General features: G+C 46.7%; 1 protein-coding gene across 1 annotated transcript in view; it reads right to left on the bottom strand.

Annotated features, from left to right (window-relative positions):
* The window catches only part of LOC126088615 (UDP-glucosyltransferase 2-like), a 143,011-nt gene that overhangs the window by 40,252 nt on the left and 83,002 nt on the right, over window positions 1–19,757 (bottom strand). The window contains exons 3-4 of the mRNA XM_049906844.1: window positions 18,475–18,729; window positions 9,579–9,899 (exon numbers count right to left, since the gene is read on the bottom strand). Of these exons, the coding sequence (XP_049762801.1) occupies window positions 9,579–9,899; window positions 18,475–18,729 (576 nt within the window). The remainder of the gene's footprint in view (window positions 1–9,578; window positions 9,900–18,474; window positions 18,730–19,757) is intronic.

Raw genomic sequence — 19,757 nt, 5'->3', positions numbered from 1 at the left:
AGGAGGACAAAGCCACCAGGGAAGGCTTGATCACAGTAGAAATTTTGGAAAATGGAGGAGGAATCCTCATTAGTGTTCTGAGTAGAAAAATAGAAAATATTTGCGAAAGTGGAAAGGTAATTGGTGATTGGAAAACAACATTGATTCACCCTTTATACAAAAAGAGAGACAGAACAGACGTAAAGGATTACTGCGTTACTTCCATCGTACCTCTGACTTACAGGGTAGTCTCTAGAGTATTGTAAGTTAGATTACTGGAGAAAGTAAGTTATCAAATTACCAAACAGCAAGCTCGATTCAGGAAAGTGGCGTCCTGCGTCGAGAAGGTCTGCGGTCTGAGAAGTGTGCTAGAAAATTACGTCTCTAAGGATGGGGTGATCTTCTCCGTCAAGTCGAAGGAAGCTTATGATTCGGTAAACCGAGAAGTATGGTTTGACATCTTAAAAGAGTTTGGAATGGACCCAAAAACAGAACAAATTGCCAGGCAAGTCCTAACACAGACACATTCATAAGTAAGGTTCATAGGAGAACAGCACAAAGTATTCTTAATTAAAACTAAGGTGCTCAAAGACGCGGACTCTCCCTCGTTCTCTTTATGTTCGTGTTAGAGAATGTCATCCCAAAACGGGAAAAGGAATTAGCTGGGAAATGATTACTGAACGAAGTTCACATTAGAGGTTCAAAGAACGGTGTTATAGTGGACTGCCTCGCATTCGCCGATGACTTTACGAACCTATCAAGAAACACATAGAAGCTGTGAAACAGATGAATACCTTCAAGGAACAAGCAGGTGAAGCTGTCGAGACAGTGCCTCACCACTTAACGACAGAGTACAAATAAAAAGAAAATGTGGAGTCTCAGATAGCTTTGTGAAACATTACAGGTAAAAACTCTTGAAAAATAAGCCAAGTACAGCAGAAGAGATAAGATGACCATTGCTTTCTGTAGGCTGCATCTCAGAAAAAGCTAAGCTCGGTTACTATAACACGGTGATCAAACCCGAACGTATGTACTCTTCGTTCGATAGGAAAGTCTCGACTTAGAGAAGCAGAGGATGAAAGCTAAATGATGGCATGGCATTACTGGCTGAGAGATCCCCATCTATGTGTATTCGGTCGCCTGGTGCAAGTTTTTTTACTGTACGCCACTTCGCCGATTTGCGCCTCGATGATGATGTTGATGAGGACAACACAACACACAGCCCCCGAGAGCGAATTCTTGTTCTCGTCATTTGGTCGGGGTGGACATCGCTTATTCATCATATCAAGTTCATCATTTACTACGTCATTCAGTCTTTTCATTACACAGGGCACCCAGCTCTCCGGTCGAACACACCGAGTTTCCACTCAGCTACCGATCAAGTTTTAGCCAACAGTCTAGGATGAGTAATGGGTCCTAATATTACAGAATGATAGTAGAGACAGTGAGGAACTCATACAGCGTAAATGGACGGCTGATGGAGATCGTAAAGGAAACGACGACTAAGTTGAAATGTGTGTGAATTCCTAAGGGACCAAACTGCTGATGTTACACATTACTTAAACTAACATATCTACATCTACATCCATACTCAGCAAGCCACCTGACGGTGTGTAGCGGAGGGTACTTTGAGTACCTCTATCGGTTCTCCCTTCTATTCCAGTCTCGTATTGTTCGTGGAAAGAAAGATTGTCGGTATGCCTCTGTGTGGGCTCTAATCTCTCTGATTTTGTCCTCATGCTCTCTTCGCGAGATATACGTAGGAGGTAGCAATATACTGCTTGACTCCCCGGTGAAGGTATGTTCTCGAAACTTCAACAAAAGCACGTATCGAGCTACTGAGCGTCTCTCCGGCTGAGTCTTCTACTGGAGTTTATCTATCATCTCCGTAACGCTTTCGCGATTACTAAATGATCCTGAAACGAAGCGCGCTGCTCTCTGTTGGATCTTCTCAATTTCTTCTATCAACTCTATATGGTACGGATCCCACACCGGCGAGAAGCATTCAAGCAGTGTTCAAACAAGTGTACTCTAACCTACTTCCTTTGTTTTAGGACTGCATTTCCTTAGGATTCTTCCAATGAATCTCAGTCTGGCATCTGCTTTACCGACTATTAATTTTATATGGTCATTCCATTTTAAATCACTCCTAATGCCTACTCCCAGATAATTTATGGAATTAACTGCTTCCAGTTGCTGACCTGTTATACTGTAGCTAAATGATAAAGGATCTTTCTTTCTTTGTATTCGCAGCACCTCACACTTGTCTACATTGAGATTCTATTGCCATTCCCTGCACCATGCGTCAATTCGTTGCAGATCCTCCTGCATTTCAGTACAATTTTCCATTGTTACAACCTCTCGATGTACTGCAGCGTCATCCGCAAAAAGCCTCAGTGAACTTATACACAATGTCATTTATTTATATTGTGAATAGCAACGGTCCTACGACACTCCCCTGCGGCACACCTGAAATCACCCTTATTTCGGAAGGCTTCTCTCCATTGAGAATGACATGCTGCGTTCTGTTATCTAGGAACTCTTCAATCCAATCACACAATTGGTCTGATAGTCCATATGCTCTTACTTTGTTCATTAAGCGACTTTGGGGAACTGTATCAAACGCCTTGCGGAAGTCAAGAAACACGGCATCTACCTGGGGACCCGTGTCTATGGCCCTCTGAGTCTCGTGAACGAATCGGGCGAGCTGGGTTTCACACGATTGTCTTTTTCGAAACCCATGCTGAGTCCTACAGAGTAGATTTCTAGTCTCCAGAAAAGTCATTATACTCGAACATAATATGTGTTCCAAAATTCCACAACTGATCGACGTTAGAGATACAGGTCTATAGTTCTGCACATCTGTTCGACGTCCCTTCTTGAAAACGACGATGACCTGTGTCCTTTTCCAATCCTTTGGAACGCTACGCTCTTCTAGAGATATGCTAACAACAAGACACACCCATGCCCGAGGGAGGACTCGAAACTCCGGTTACAGGGGCCGCGCAATCCGTGACATGGCGCCTCTAACTGCGCGGCCACTCCGCGCGACAATGGCTAAAGTTTTACGGACATCTGTTCACGACGGATCCAACCTGACTAACAAACAGACTTTTTAACGTACTGAGCAACACACCTAAAATCACTGATAAATGGTTCAAGGAAGTAAGGAAGGTCCACAAGAGTATCGGACTGTATCAGGAAGATGTATCTAACCGATCAAACTGCCGGTAACTGATCAACAACTTTAACGGCTTCCGCGATGAGCAAAAACAGAACAGTCGGTGGACTAGGGAGAGAAGTCAGACGACTAGAGACGCAGCGCTTCCCAGTTACAAACCATTATTCCAGAGGTGACTCATAGTTACTTGACGTGATCTCTAATTGCCCTAGATGAAAAAGAGGTACTTACGCACTGTAAACTGCGTAATGTAGTTATTATTTATGAAATCCTTTCCATTATGCCCGCGTCTCGTGGTCGTGCGGTAGCGTTCTCGGTTCCCACGCCCGGGTTCCCGGGTTCGATTCCCGGCAGGGTCAGGGATTTTCTCTGCCTCGTGATGGCTGGGTGTTGCGTGATGTCCTTAGGTTAGTTAGGTTTAAGTAGTTCTAAGTACCGAGTGAGGTGGCGCAGTGGTTAGACACTGCACTCGCATTCGGGAGGACGACGGTTCAATCCCGCGTCCGGCCATCCTGATTTAGGTTTTCCGTGATTTCCCTAAATCGCTCCAGGCAAATTCCGGGATGGTTCCTTTCAAAGGGCACGGCCGACTTCCTTCCCCGTCCTTCCCTAATCCGATGAGACCGATGACCTCGCTGTCTGGTCTCCTTCCCCGAAACAACCAACCAACCAACCTAGTTCTAAGTTCTAGGGGACTGATGACCATAGATGTTAAGTCCCATAGTGCTCAGAGCCATTTTTGAACCTTTCCATTATGACCTAAACAGAAAACATCGCCGCACGGCTACTCATGCCAACAGATTTTCTCACGAGCTCGTCCGGTCCCCATTCCACTGCTCTCGGCTACTTGAACAACTCTGTGCTCACCTATCTGTGGGAATAACCAGAACAGTCAGTGCTCCGTAACTGCAGCTCTGTACCCCAGCAAGAGCTCTCTATAAAAGTGTTGCAATCCAGTTGTAACACATCTCTCCCCTTACAAAAGCCCTTCAGAGGGTGCACAGTAAGATGATTTCTAGTATAAAAGACTTGAATTTAGAGGACTGATCGGTTGATTACCAACAGTAGGACTGTGACACATCTACCCTTGTAATTTTTATTGATAGCTTAAGGAACTGTGTGAAGGGAAGGTTATAGTCACACAGTTCCATATCATATACCATGAAACAACTGTTCCAGAGAAAAGTAAGTTTCTTATCAAGTTTTACATGGAGGACGCTAACTGGAGTGATTCCAACATTAAACTTAGAGCGTACTTGGCCAATATAAAAGTCATCGAAAGTCCGCACAATAGAGCTGGAATAGATGCGATGCAAGCAGACAGCGTTAGTTGCCACCCGTATGTCCCAGTACCGTTGACACAACCAGTTGCACCTTACATTGCTGATTCAAGTGAATAATGCTCCCCTGTGCTATATTACGATTACCTGGCATTTACTTGAAGTGAAATTAATAAAAATCCTTCAAATGGCAATGCATAGCCATGAGAACGGTCACACCGGATCTAAAAGATGGCCCCCAAATATTATCTTCGAAGGTGGCCACTATGACTGCAACATCGTGAAGGCTGCATGTAACTCAAGTCAAATTGGCATGTAATGTACAACACGCTTGGATATGCAGATGACTAGCATTTTAGCCGAACTGCGCAAAGGAGTTAACGCCATATATATTATGCACATAAGGGCATGAAACTTCCTGGCAGATTAAAACTGTTTGCCGGACCGAGACTCGAACTCGGGACCTTTGCCTTTCGCGGGCAAGTGCTCTACCAAGCACGACTCACGCTCCGTAATCACTTACTTCTGCCAGTGAGTCGTGCTTGGTACAGCACTGTCCCGCAAAGGTCCTGAGTCCGAGTCTCGGTCCGGCACACAGTTTTAATCTGCCAGGAAGTTTCATATCAGCACACACTCCGCTGCAGAGTGAAAATCTCATTCTGGACACATAAGGACAGATTATGCAATATACTGGGGTAACAAAAGTCGTGGGATATCTCCTAATATGTGACGGACCTCCTTTTTCGCAACTCGACGTGACGTGGACTTAACAACTCTTTGGAAGTCCCCTGCAGAAATGTTCAGCCATGCTACCTTTATAGACGTCGTAATTGGAAAGTACCGCCGGTGCAGCATTTTGTGGACGTACTAAACTCTCGATTATGTCCAATAAAAGTTCGATGAATTTCATGTCAGCCGATCTGAGTGGCCAAATCATACGCTCGAACTGTCCAGATTGTTGTTCAAACCAATCGCTAACAACTGTGGCCTGTGGCAGGCGCATTGTCATCCTTAAAATTCGCATTGTTGTTTGGAAATATGACTTTGATGAATGGTTGCAAATGATCTCCAAGTAGTCGAACATCCAGAGAACCCATTCTATACTATTTTAACACAGCTCACATACACTCCTGGAAATGGAAAAAAGAACACATTGACACCGGTGTGTCAGACCCACCATACTTGCTCCGGACACTGCGAGAGGGCTGTACAAGCAATGATCACACGCACGGCACAGCGGACACACCAGCAACCGCGGTGTTGGCCGTCGAATGGCGCTAGCTGCGCAGCATTTGTGCACCGCCGCCGTCAGTGTCAGCCAGTTCGCCGTGGCATACGGAGCTCCATCGCAGTCTTGTAACACTGGTAGCATGCCGCGACAGCGTGGACGTGAACCGTATGTGCAGTTGACGGACTTTGAGCGAGGGCATATAGTGGGCATGCGGGAGGCCGGGTGGACGTACCGCCGAATTGCTCAACACGTGGGGCGTGAGGTCTCCACAGTACATCGATGTTGTCGCCAGTGGTCGGCGGAAGGTGCACGTGCCCGTCGACCTGGGACCGGACCGCAGCGACGCACGGATGCACGCCAAGACCGTAGGATCCTACGCAGTGCCGTAGGGGACCGCACCGCCACTTCCCAGCAAATTAGGGACACTGTTGCGCCTGGGGTATCGGCGAGGACCATTCGCAACCGTCTCCATGAAGCTGGGCTACGGTCCCGCACACCGTTAGGCCGTCTTCCGCTCACGCCCCAACATCGTGCAGCCCGCCTCCAGTGGTGTCGCGACAGGCGTGAATGGAGGGACGAATGGAGACGTGTCGTCTTCAGCGATGAGAGTTGCTTCTGCCTTGGTGCCAATGATGGTCGTATGCGTGTTTGGCGCCGTGCAGGTGAGCGCCACATTCAGGACTGCATACGACCGAGGCACACAGGGCCAACACCCGGCATCATGGTGTGGGGAGCGATCTCCTACACTGGCCGTACACCACTGGTGATCGTCGAGGGGACACTGAATAGTGCACGGTACATCCAAACCGTCATCGAACCCATCGTTCTACCATTCCTAGACCGGCAAGGGAACTTGCTGTTCCAACAGGACAATGCACGTCCGCATATATCCCGTGCCATCGAACGTGCTCTAGAAGGTGTAAGTCAACTACCCTGGCCAGCAAGATCTCCGGATCTGTCCCCCATTGAGCATGTTTGGGACTGGATGAAGCGTCGTCTCACGCGGTCTGCACGTCCAGCACGAACGCTGGTCCAACTGAGGCGCCAGGTGGAAATGGCATGGCAAGCCGTTCCACAGGACTACATCCAGCATCTCTACGATCGTCTCCATGGGAGAATAGCAGCCTGCATTGCTGCGAAAGGTGGATATACACTGTACTAGTGCCGACATTGTGCATGCTCTGTTGCCTGTGTGTATGTGCCTGTGGTTCTGTCAGTGTGATCATGTGATGTATCTGACCCCAGGAATGTGTCAATAAAGTTTGCCCTTCCTGGGACAATGAATTCACGGTGTTCTTATTTCAATTTCGAGGAGTGTAATTCTGGAGCCACCATGAGCTTGCACATTGCCTTATTGACAACGCTGCGCTACACTCGAACAGCACTATCAGCTCTTACCAACTGAAATCGGGCTCATCTGACCAGACCACTATTTTTCAGGCGTCTAGAGTCCAACCGATATGGTCAAGAGCCCAGGAAAGGCCCTGCAGGCGATGTCGTGGTGCTAGCAGAGGCACTTCCGTCGATCCTGCTGCCATAGCCCGTTAACGCTATATTTCGCCGCAATGTCTTAACGGACACGTACGTCGTAAGTTTCACATAGATTTCTGCGGTTGTTTCACGCAGTGGTGGTTGTCTGTTAGCGCTGACAACTCTAGTCAAACGCCACTGCTCCAGGTCGTTAAATGAAGTTCATCGGCCACTCCGTTATGTGCGTGAAAGGCAATGCCTGAAATATGTTATTCTCGGCACGCTATTGACACTGTGGATCACGTAATATTGAATTCCCTACGATTTCCGAAATGGTATGTCTCATGTGTCTATCTCCAAGTATCATTTACGTCGTGTGGCGGTAATCGCGTCGGACGCCATTTCACATGAACCACCTGAGTACAAATGACAGATCTACCAATGCACTGCTCTTTTATATCTTGTGTAGGCGATACTACCCTCGTCTGTATATGTGCCTAACGGTATCCCATGACTTTTCTCTCCATAGCGTAAGTTAATCATTCGAAAATCGTATTTAGATGTTGGTTGATTGTAAGCAGATTGTGTTGTGCGGCTTATAAGAAGGAGAAAAGTCTAATACCAAAACCCGGAATTTGACAGCAGCAGGATCATGGCCCAGCGACATTATGATTTAACGTTCCTCGATGTTGGTGCTCGCGTTATTCGGAATCTCACCCTCTAGCGCTTAAAAGGACAGATATTCTTCATTCAGCCATTCACACAAGCACGTCACATGCCTTGACTGCGGAAATGGATTTGTTTTCATCAGTAGCAGCAACAACGTACAGACAGTGCGATGGTGTCTGGAACACCGCCGACTGTCAGTCCGGTAAACAGCGCCGTAGCTTCCCTGACGAGGCAGCAGAGGGAGGCGAATCGACAACGGTGCGCCAACGGCAGGACTGGGCACAGTAATGGCACCGCGTCAGTTTTTGAGGCTTGTTTTGCTTCTGCATACAGTATTAAGACGGACGGATTAGTTTATGACGGCTCCAAGGAGAACAACTACTGCCACACTGTAAGCGTCGTCGTCATGTGGGCCCAGCTGCTGGCACGATGGTATGCAGTGCCACTGAATACGTAGCACGACGTCTTCTGGTCCCTACAGCCGGTAGTTCAGACAACAGCCGTTACAATTCAGTGGTACCAAGGTCTGTGGCCGATGACATTGTAATTCTATCAGAGACAGCAAAGGACTTGGAACAGCAGTTGAACGGAATGGATAGTTTCTTGAAACGAGGATATAGGATGAACATCAACAAAAGCAAAACAAGGATAATGGAATGTAGTCGAATTAAGTCGGGTGATGCTGAGGGAATTAGATTAGGAAATGAGACACTTAAAGTAGTAAAGGAGTTTTGCTATTTTGGGAGCAAAATAACTGATGATGGTCGAAGTAGAGAAGATATAAAATGTAGACTGGCAATGGCAAGGAAAGCGTTTCTGGAGAAGAGAAGTTTGTTAACATCGAGTATAGATTTAAGTGTCAGGAAGTCATTTCTCAAAGTATTTGTATGGAGTGTAGCCATGTATGGATGAGAAACATGGACGATAAATAGTTTGGACAAGAAGAGAATAGAAGCTTTCGAAATGTGGTGCTACAGAAGAATGCTGAAGATTAGATGGGTAGATCACATAACTAATGAAGAAGTATTGAATAGAATTGGGGAGAAGAGGAGTATGTGGCACAACGTGACAGAAAGAAGGGACCGGTTAGTAGGACATGTTCTGAGGCATCAAGGGATCACAAATTTAGTATTGGAGGGCAGCGTGGAGGGCAAAAATTGTAGAGGGAGACCAAGAGATGAATACACTAAGCAGATTCAGAAGGATGTGGGTTGCAGTAAGTACTGGGAGATGAAGAAGCTTGCACAGTATAGGGTAGCATGGAGAGCTGCATCAAACCAGTCTCAGGACTGAAGACCACAACAACAACAATAAGGTCTGTGGCTGTGCCCTGCCTTCTACGTCTCCAGGACATCATATTTCAACAAGATAACGCAACACCGCATGCTAACGGTGCTGTCTTGACCTACCTCGATACACAGGGTGTTCTACTGTTGCCTTCTGGATCTCTTAACCACCGAAAACATCTGGTCTCGGGGTACCGGGAGAGGTGCACACAACCATTCACCAACCACTACGATTCAAGAATTCTGGTGTAGAGGTGAAATAGCAAGAGCTGATTTACCTGTGTTTGTCACTCAAGTTCACTACGACTGGATTCCCAGCTGCGTTAGACCTGTTGCTGCAGCTCTGGTATTGAGTACCCGCAAATCACATACAAAGGTAGTAGTGTGTTATTCCTACGATTCTGTGCACGCAGGATAAATAAAATTTTTTTATTTGCTAGCCTTGCTGATGTTACATTTTCAGTTGGCAATAGTGTACTCACGTCTGGCAATGGTTTGGGCTCTTCCAAGTGCAGTCCGCCCACCTCGACGAAGGCGGGTACCGTGGGGAGAGGCTGGTCCATGCTCCAGTGGCTGTTCACCAGCACCAGACTCGTGTTCCGGAACACCTGTTCTAGTGGAGGCGTGTCCTCACCGAACACTTCCCGCACTTTGCTGTCGACGCTTGCGCCCGTCGCCCACCAGTCCAGCATGCGGAACGCCTGGTGCATCACTGTGCCGTAGACTCTCTCCCAGAAGCTGAACGGCGCCTTCAGAGAGAGGTCGTATTGTTCTGTGTACGCAGGATGCTCAGGATTACCAACCTGCAAAAGAGAAACGGAAATGTACTGGGTCATTACAAAATACTTAGTGGTGTTCAGTAAGTAATGCAACACTTTTTTTCTCATCCAGTTTCAGTTAAATGCAGGATTTGTTGTGGGACGTCGTGGAATACTCCTGCTTCACACCCTATAGTTTCGTGAAGTTCCAGTGGGTGGCGACGCTATACGTTGTGTGCGCGCGCGCGCGTGTGTGTGTGTGTGTGTGTGTGTGTGTGTGTGTGTGTGTTAGGGCTTATGGGCGCTCAACGTCGAGGTCATCAGCGCCCTGACACACATTAAAAGGAACGATTGTGGACAGACCTAATAAAACTGAAGCACACACGCAAAGGAAGCAGGAAAAGAAGGAAAATGCTACATAAGAAAGTAGAACGTAAGGAAAGGGAAAACGTAGCAGCAAGAATGCCACAGGAAACTCTCATTGGCTGGCCACTTTTATAAAATATGGGTGAGCTTGTCACACAGAGAGCAAATTAAGACCCTCTCCCTAAAATCTTTGTAAAAACATTTGACATGGCACAGAACTTTAAAACTTCAACCACATTCGTCGGACTACACGTTGTGTTCAGTAAGTAATGTAACACTTTTTTTTCTCAGCCAGTTTCAGTTGAAAAAATTCAAAATTTGTTGTGGGACGTCGTGGAATGTTCCTGCTTCAGACCCTATAGTTTCATGAAGTTCCAATGGGTGGCGACGATATACGTGGGCTTCAAAATGGCGTCTGTAACGGAGGTCCATTCCAAGCCGATATATGTAACTGAGTTTCTTTCGGCGGAAAACCACAGCGTAGCAAATGTTCACATGAGCTTGCAGAATGTCTGCGGAGACCTCTCAGTGAACAAAAGCACGGTGAGTCGTCTGCTATCATCGCAACAAGGTCTCGCAAACCTGTTCGATCTCGTGCGTGCCGTTCAGTCGCACGCAGATGTGACTCCTGCAGTGTTGGAGCGTGCGCACGCCTCTGTTCGAGCTGGCTGACGGAACCCAGTCAAACAATTGGCTGCTGAAATGGGCGTCTCTGTTGGTTGTGTTGCCACAAACTTCCTCCAACTGGAATGAACGCCCGCTGGGTTTCTCGCGGCTTAATAGAAGATCGTAAAGAGCAACGAAGGATCATCTGTGCAGAATTTCTTGCGCGTTTCGAGGATGATCGTGACAATTTCCTGTTGAGTATCATCATAGGTGACGAAACATGGGTTCATCACTTCGAACCGGAAGAAAACGGTAATCCGTGGAGTGGCGCCGCACCATCGCTCCTCCGAAGGAAAAGTTCAAAAACCACCCTCAGCCGGTGAAGTTATGGCGACAGTCTTCTGGAAGTTTGAAGTGCTTATTGTGTATGATGTCCTTCATGGTGCAACTGTCAACTCTGAAGTCAATTGTATTACCCTCGGAAAATTGAAGAAACTACTTCAGCCTGTTCGTCGCCACAGAACCGCGAACGAACTTCTCCTTCTCCATGGTAACACATGGCCTCAGAGAAGTCTGCGCACCCGCCAGGAGCAAACAGAACTTCATTGGACTGTTCTCCCTTACACACCTTACAGCCCGCATCTCGCACTTTCGACCTCCATCAGTTTACCCAATGAAGCATTACATGAATGATGGGGAGCATATTGATACAGCAAGACGTTGGATTCGACGTCGACCAGTAGAGTTGTACAATGCAGGCACACAGTAAGGTGGCGTAATGCTGTCGCATTGAATGGAGATTATATTGAAAAACAGGCTCTTGTAGCTAAAAGAGTGGGGAATAATATGATGTATTGGAATCCTGAATAAAGCCTATCTGCTTTCGGAAAAAAGTGTTGCGTTACTTATTGAACGCCCCTTGCATTAAGGGGAAGAATTATAAATGATGACGGTAACTCCAGGTTAAATATTTCTCTTCAGAACGTATCTAGAGCCGAATCAGGCTAACTCTGCAAGATGCCAGTTTTGTAGTTGAAAGATGGAAAGATAAATTTTAGAATAAATTTCTCTCATGTCACGTCTGTGGTCACAAACTTGTAAGTCCTCAGACTACCGGTTTCAGTAAGCAATGGCCGTCTTCAGATCTGTTTTATAAAAACATGTCCTAATATACTGGAGCCATACTGGCATCGTCACGCATATATAAATAATAGTACGGTTGGTCCTGGCGGAGGTTCGAGCCCTCCCTCGGGCATGGGTGTGTTTGTTTGTCCTTAGGATAATTTAGGTTAAGTAGTGTGTAAGCTTAGGGACTGATGACCTTAGCAGTTAAGTCCCATAAGATTTCACACACATTTGAACATTTGCACATAAATAATAGTATACATAAGAGTATTCTTGTCAACAGCACTACTGTTCAAAACAAACTGCCGTACAGTCATTATGCGGCAGTTTGTTTTGAACGTTAATGCTACTTGAGGCGTGGCGCCGTACATCGCCCCTGTCTAGAGAATGACTCATGCGTGCACAGTGACAGATAGTCTGCAGCGGGTTCAGTCGAGTAAGTAGTTCTAATTTTCATCTGTTAGAGGACAGTAGCGCACAGAGACATTCAAGAAACAGGTCAAGAGAATGTTTTTGTGAATTGTTCTGTTTATTTCTTGAAGGCTTTTTTGTTTATTTATGTTTGTACAGTTTTGTATATGCTTTTAGTAGTGTGAATTATGCGTGAATGTGGTCTAAAGTAAATATGTAGATCATTGTTCTCCTGATGAACGCTGTACGGTCTAGTGTGAGAAAGCTTTAAGACAGTGTGAACGCAGACGACGGGGAATTTTGTATCATAATATGCTAAATAAGTTTATGGTAAAAGGAAAGCTAATTCGAGTGCAAATGAAAATAGTTAATAACGCAAAGTATAAACAAAATATCAGAATGTTAAATATTTATTTCGGGAAAAAGTACATTCGAAAGCGTGTTATTTGTTGATTGGTAAGTCATGAAAATCCTGGTCTAACGCGGGAGAATAATGTTTTTCTATTGGCCTTAAAGAAAACTGACCAATCAGAATGAAGTATTCTTGTCGCGTCTTTTCTCTTGGAGAAATAGCATGCTTACAGTAGTCTAGAGTCGGGGCCCAGCCTTTCAATGGTACAATCGTGTTTAGTATGACCTCCGAAGGAAGTTATAATTTGCCGGTTTCAGTTGTACTACATATTTCGAAAGTGTTTTAAAGTGAAGGAGTATTTATTCCGGTGAGTTTTTCAGAAGGCACGGATTTTTAATTAATTCTGTGTATAAGAAAAGACAGTGATTCCGCGTGACATATTGAGCAGATCGGTGACTAAAAACTTGAGTGCATTAGACATCGATAAACTTAATAGTATGGCGAGTATTTTAATTTAAGAACAATACGTGCTTAGTAGCTGTTCAGATTTCGGGAAATAGTTACCATAAACTTGCTAAGGCGAATGAAAGGTTTTGTGCATGACTGTGTTAAGATTAACACGGACTTAGTAGCGAACGTGTACATTATCAAGGTTCACAATATATGACGTTTTGCCAGTATTTACACCTTTCATTCAAACTTAAGACCATTTCCAGATTCTTGGAACAGTTACGTTGTATGCAGCCTGCTGCGAGTTGCAGTACGGTTAATCTCTGCTCGGCTTTCCTACTGGTCATAACGAGTTCACAGGTAGGTGCAGGTAAAGGACGAAAGAAACCGCGCCGCCGCATACTGGCAAGATGACTCTTGTGCATACTATCATTTATACATGTGTGACGATGATGCCGCTGATTTTCTGTTTAGCTTTTGACGATGCCACTTTGGCTCCAGCATATTAGGACATGTTTTTATAAAGCAAATCTGAAGATAATCATTGCTGACCGGTAGCCTGGGGACCTACAAGTTTGTGACCATACATGTGAAATAAAAGAAATTTCGTCTGTATTTCGGGTCACTGTTCCGTTAGCGACCATGTCACACCCCGTGCTGATAAATTTTAGTTGTTCATTTGGCACACATATATCGAAATACACTCCTGGAAATGGAAAAAAGAACACATTGACACCGGTGGGCCAGACCCACCATACTTGCTCCGGACACTGCGAGAGGGCTGTACAAGCAATGATCACACGCACGGCACAGCGGACACACCAGGAACCGCGGTGTTGGCCGTCGAATGGCGCTAGCTGCGCAGCATTTGTGCACCGCCGCCGTCAGTGTCAGCCAGTTTGCCGTGGCATACGGAGCTCCATCGCAGTCTTTAACACTGCTAGCATGCCGCGACAGCGTGGACGTGAACCGTATGTGCAGTTGACGGACTTTGAGCGAGGGCGTATAGTGGGCATGCGGGAGGCCGGGTGGACGTACCGCCGAATTGCTCAACACGTGGGGCGTGAGGTCTCCACACTACATCGATGTTGTCGCCAGTGGTCGGCGGAAGGTGCACGTGCCCGTCGACCTGGGACCGGACCGCAGCGACGCACGGATGCACGCCAAGACCGTAGGATCCTACGCAGTGCCGTAGGGGACCGCACCGCCACTTCCCAGCAAATTAGGGACACTGTTGCTCCTGGGGTATCGGCGAGGACCATTCGCAACCGTCTCCATGAAGCTGGGCTACGGTCCCGCACACCGTTAGGCCGTCTTCCGCTCACGCCCCAACATCGTGCAGCCCGCCTCCAGTGGTGTCGCGACAGGCGTGAATGGAGGGACGAATGGAGACGTGTCGTCTTCAGCGATGAGAGTCGCTTCTGCCTTGGTGCCAATGATGGTCGTATGCGTGTTTGGCGCCGTGCAGGTGAGCGCCACAATCATGACTGCATACGACCGAGGCACACAGGGCCAACACCCGGCATCATGGTGTGGGGAGCGATCTCCTACACTGGCCGTACACCACTGGTGATCGTCGAGGGGACACTGAATAGTGCACGGTACATCCAAACCGTCATCGAACCCATCGTTCTACCATTCCTAGACCGGAAAGGGAACTTGCTGTTCCAACAGAACAATGCACGTCTGCATGTATCCCGTGCCACCCAACGTGCTCTAGAAGGTGTAAGTCAACTACCCTGGCCAGCAAGATCTCCGGATCTGTCCCCCATTGAGCATGTTTGGGACTGGATGAAGCGTCGTCTCACGCGGTCTGCACGTCCAGCACGAACGCTGGTCAAACTGAGGCGCCAGGTGGAAATGGCATGGCAAGCCGTTCCACAGGACTACATCCAGCATCTCTACGATCGTCTCCATGGGAGAATAGCAGCCTGCATTGCTGCGAAAGGTGGATATACACTGTACTAGTGCCGACATTGTGCATGCTCTGTTGCCTGTGTCTATGTGCCTGTGGTTCTGTCAGTGTGATCATGTGATGTATCTGACCCCAGGAATGTGTCAATAAAGTTTCCCCTTCCTGGGACAATGAATTCACGGTGTTCTTATTTCAATTTCCAGGAGTGTAGTTACCATAAACTTGCTAAGGCGAATGAAAGGTTTTGTGCATGACTGTGTTAAGACTAGCACGGACTTAGTAGCGAACGTGTACATTATCAAGGTTCACAATATATGACGTTTTGCCAGTATTTACAACTTTGATTCAAACTTAAGACCATTTCCAGATTCTTGGAACAGTTACGTTGTATGCAGCCTGCTGCGAGTTGCAGTACGGTTAATCTCTGCTCGGCTTTCCTACCGGTGATAACGAGTTGACAGGTAGGTGCAGGTAAAGGACGAAAGAAACTGCGCCGCCGCATACTGGCAAGATGACTCTTGTGCATACTATCATTTATACATGTTTGACGATGATGACGCTGATTTTCTGCTTAGCTTTCGACGATGCCACTTTGGCTCCAGCATATTAGGACATATTTTTATAAAGCAAATCTGTAGATGGTCATTGCTGACCGGTCGTCTGAGGACCTACAAGTTTGTGACCATACATGTGAAATAAAAGAAATTTAGTCTACATTTTCGGGTCACTGTCCCGTTCGCGACCATGTCACACCCCGAGCTGATAAATTTTAGTTGTTCATTTGGCACACATATATCGAAATAGATCTTTTCTTTGATGGATTTATGAAATTGACGCGAAGCTATAAACACTGACGAAAACGTTTAATAGGCTTCGAAAGTAAAGCAACTGAGGATGTTTTTTTATTTCATTTTTATGGACGTAATGATAAGGTTGCACTGCACAGACTCGCGTTAGTGTTTTGTCTATGTTGAATTATGTTATGACAGTTCCATGAGAAGGTTCTCCACATATCGTTGTAGGGATACACTGATGAGCAAAACATTACGTCCACGTTTGTCAGTCTTTGAAACGAAATACATCACTGATTGTGCAGGGATCCGACATTTTGTTGGTAGGTTTGTGGAGGTATGTAGGATTAGATGTTTATGTACAGGTCATGTAAGCCGCGTAAATAACGGGCTGCTGATTTGCGTACTGGGTGATGGTGATCGACAGCGACCCAGATTGCTGCCTTAGAATTTACATCAGGCGAATTTGATCACCGAGACATCAACGTGAGTTCACTATAATGCTCTTCAAATCACATTTCTGGCTCCGAGTCACGGACAGTTATACTGCTGAAAGATGACATCCAGCGTCGGGGAAGACATCAAGTATGAAGAGATGCAGATGATTCGCAGCTCACAGCGTGTTTTGGTTTACTACCACAGGTCCCATGCAAGCGCAGGAGAATGTCTCCCATAGCATAATAGTGCTCCCACCAGCCTGCGTCCGTGGCGCACTGTACGTTTCGAGCCGCCGTTCACCTCGGTGACGGCGTTCGCAGAGAGGACCAGTGACCAAGTGTGGCAAAAATGCGATTCACCCGAAGAGCCGACACCTTTCCAGTGGTGTACCGGCAAATCACGATGGTTCCATTCCGGCTGCTGTCGCAACTGACGGTGTGCTCGGGTCTACATGTGAACAGAGGGGTGGTGTGCTGTGAAGCTCCATGTTCGACAGTGTCCGATGAATGGTGCACTCCGAAACGCTTGTGTGTACACTGCACTGTGCTCTTTCGGCAGAGATGCCACAGATCACCATCCATCCTTCTTTACAGGGCAGACAAGTCTCGGAACCGCACGTTCTGGACGTCCAACCGTTAACGCCTAGTGGTTGTTTCACTGTCCTTCTACCTCTTTCCCAGATGCTCACGACAGTAGCCTGTGAACATTCGACCAGCTTCGCTGTTTTCGGGAGGTTTGTTCACAGGCTGTACGTAATAATAATCTGCCCTTTGTCAAAGTCGTTTACCTAAATGGATTTCCCCATTTGAAGCCCATATCTTCGCAGGGGTAAAATACAGGGAGCGAAAAGCTATTTACAATTTGTACAGAAACCAGATGGCAGTTATAAGAGTCGAGGGACATGAAAGCGAAGCAGTGGTTGGGAAGGGAGTAAGACAGGGTTGTAGCCTCTCCCCGATGTTATTCAATCTGTATATTGAGCAAGCAGTAAAGGAAACAAAAGATAAATTCGGAGTAGGTATTAAAGTCCATGGAGAAGAAATAAAAACTTTGAGGTTCGCCGATGACATTGTAATTCTGTCGGAGACAGCAAAGGACTTGGAAGAGCAGTTGAACGGAATGGATGGTGTCTTGAAGGGAGGATATAAGATGAACATCAACAAAAGCAAAACGAGGATAATGGAATGTAGTCGAATTAAGTCGGGTGATGCTGAGGGAATTAGATTAGGAAATGAGTAAAGGAGTTTTGCTATTTGGGGAGCAAAATAACTGATGATGGTCGAAGTAGAGAGGATATAAAATGTAGACTGGCAATGGCAAGGAAAGCGTTTCTGAAGAAGAGAAATTTGTTAACATCGAGTATAGATTTAAGTGTCAGGAAGTCATTTCTGAAAGTATTTGTATGGAGTGTAGCTATGTATGGAAGTGAAACATGGACGGTAAATAGTTCGGACAAGAAGTGAATAGAAGCTTTCGAAATGTGGTGCTACAGAAGAATGCTGAAGATTAGATGGGTAGATCACATAACTAATGAGGAGGTACTGAATAGGATTGGGGAGAAGAGGAGTTTGTGGCACAACTTGACCAGATGAAGGGATCGGTTGGTAGGACATATTCTGAGGCATCAAGGGATCACCAATTTAGTATTGGAGGGCAGCGTGGAGGGTAAAAATCGTAGGGGGAGACCAAGAGATGAATACACTAAACAGATTGAGAAGGATGTAGGTTGCAGTAGGTACTGGGAGATGAAGAAGCTTGCACAGGATAGAATAGCGTGGAGAGCTGCATCAAACCAGTCTCAGGACTGAAGACCACAACAACAACAACAACATCTTCGCTAGGGTGATTCCCCGTCCGTGTCTGCTCCGCTCGAATACTTTGGCTACCTCGTCTCGTGCCCGCAGTACCACCAGGCGGTATGGAACGTCGCGATGGGCGATGGTCATAATGTTCTGGCTAACCAGTGTAGTCATGTGTTTATGCGTATTATGCACGGGTTCCGTGGTGCGACGGAAAGTGATAGCGATTGAAAGTTTATTTCATCAGCGTCTCTCGGTTGTTCATGAATTCGACTTTCTTCATAAAAAAATCAAAATTACAGATACAGTGTATAAGAGATTTTGAGAGATAGGTAATGCAGTGAAGCGTAAGGGAAGATCTACGCACCCTGTCGTGGACGGTTGGCAGCGCGTTGCTGGATGTGATCCCCACGAGGGGGGCGCTGAACTTGTGAGCGAACGCCGCCAGGCAGTCGACGTGGAAGAACTCGGAGATGACGACGTCGTAGTGGCCGCCCGACGTGGCCAGCTGCCGCACTTCGGGTATATCCAGCGTCTCCAGACACATGCCCTTGGTGAACGACTTTAGTAGCACCAGGCCCTTCAAGGGGGGCTGCAGCGCCTTCACGAAGTCCATCGTCATCTGAAATTCATTTTTATGTTACCTTACTCCCTAGTTTACTGTTTATCAGGTCCCATGAAGAACTCCTACAGGGTGGGGCAAATGAAAGTGGCCCGAAGAACAGATATCCACGCAACAAGGAAATAAAGCAGAGTACTAACCTTACTATAGCAGATGTTGATCACTATTCATCTATTGGCACTTTTGGGTTCTGGTGAGCAAGTGGCTGAAGGCGGATCCAAGCTGGGCTGCTGGAATTGCTCCAGTCTCATCCGAAATGTTCTGCTGCAGTTCTTGAAGACTATGAGGGTTGTTGCGGTACGTCTTACACCTGAGGGCCCCCTCACACAGAGTAATCGCACACTGACAGTTCAGGTGACCTGGGTGGCCAGGTAGGGCCGTGATCAGACTGTCACCTACTAACAGCTCTGTCAGGTACGAAGACTGGGTAAATGTGTCCCAAGGTTCGGCCAGTTGTATGGGCAGTTACTCCATTCTTTTGGAAGCAACTGTAGGACTTTTACTCCACCGCTAATGCTGACACAAATGGTTTCAGCCGGCCGCGGTGGCCGTGCGGTTCTAGGCACTTCAGTCCGGAACCGCGTGACTGCTACGGTCGCAGGTTCGAATCCTGCCTCGGGCATGGATGTGTGTGATATCCTTAGGTTAGTTAGGTTTAAGTAGTTCTAAGTTCTAGGGGACTCATGACCTCAGATGTTGAGTCTCATAGTGCTCAGAGCCATTTGAACCATTTTTTGAAATGGTTTCAAATGTCGGCAATCAAAGAAAAACTGGGAATGAACTCTATAGATGTAGCAGTCAGGGCGAACAGGCTTAGATGGTGGGGTCACGTTACACGCATGGGAGGAGCAAGGTTACCCAAGAGACTCATAGATTTAGCAGTAGAGGGTAGGAGGAGCCGGGGCAGACCGAGGAGAAGGTACCTGGATTCGGTTAAGAGTGGTTTTGAAGTAATAGGTTTAACATCAGAAGAAGCATCAATGTTAGCACTGAATAGGGGATCATGGAGGAACTGTATAAGGGGGGCT

Source organism: Schistocerca cancellata, chromosome 6 (assembly GCF_023864275.1).
Source record: "Schistocerca cancellata isolate TAMUIC-IGC-003103 chromosome 6, iqSchCanc2.1, whole genome shotgun sequence".
NCBI lineage: Eukaryota > Metazoa > Arthropoda > Insecta > Orthoptera > Acrididae > Schistocerca > Schistocerca cancellata.
The sequence above is the reverse complement of the archived record's forward strand: the minus strand, read 5'-3'. Positions and strand labels throughout refer to the sequence as shown.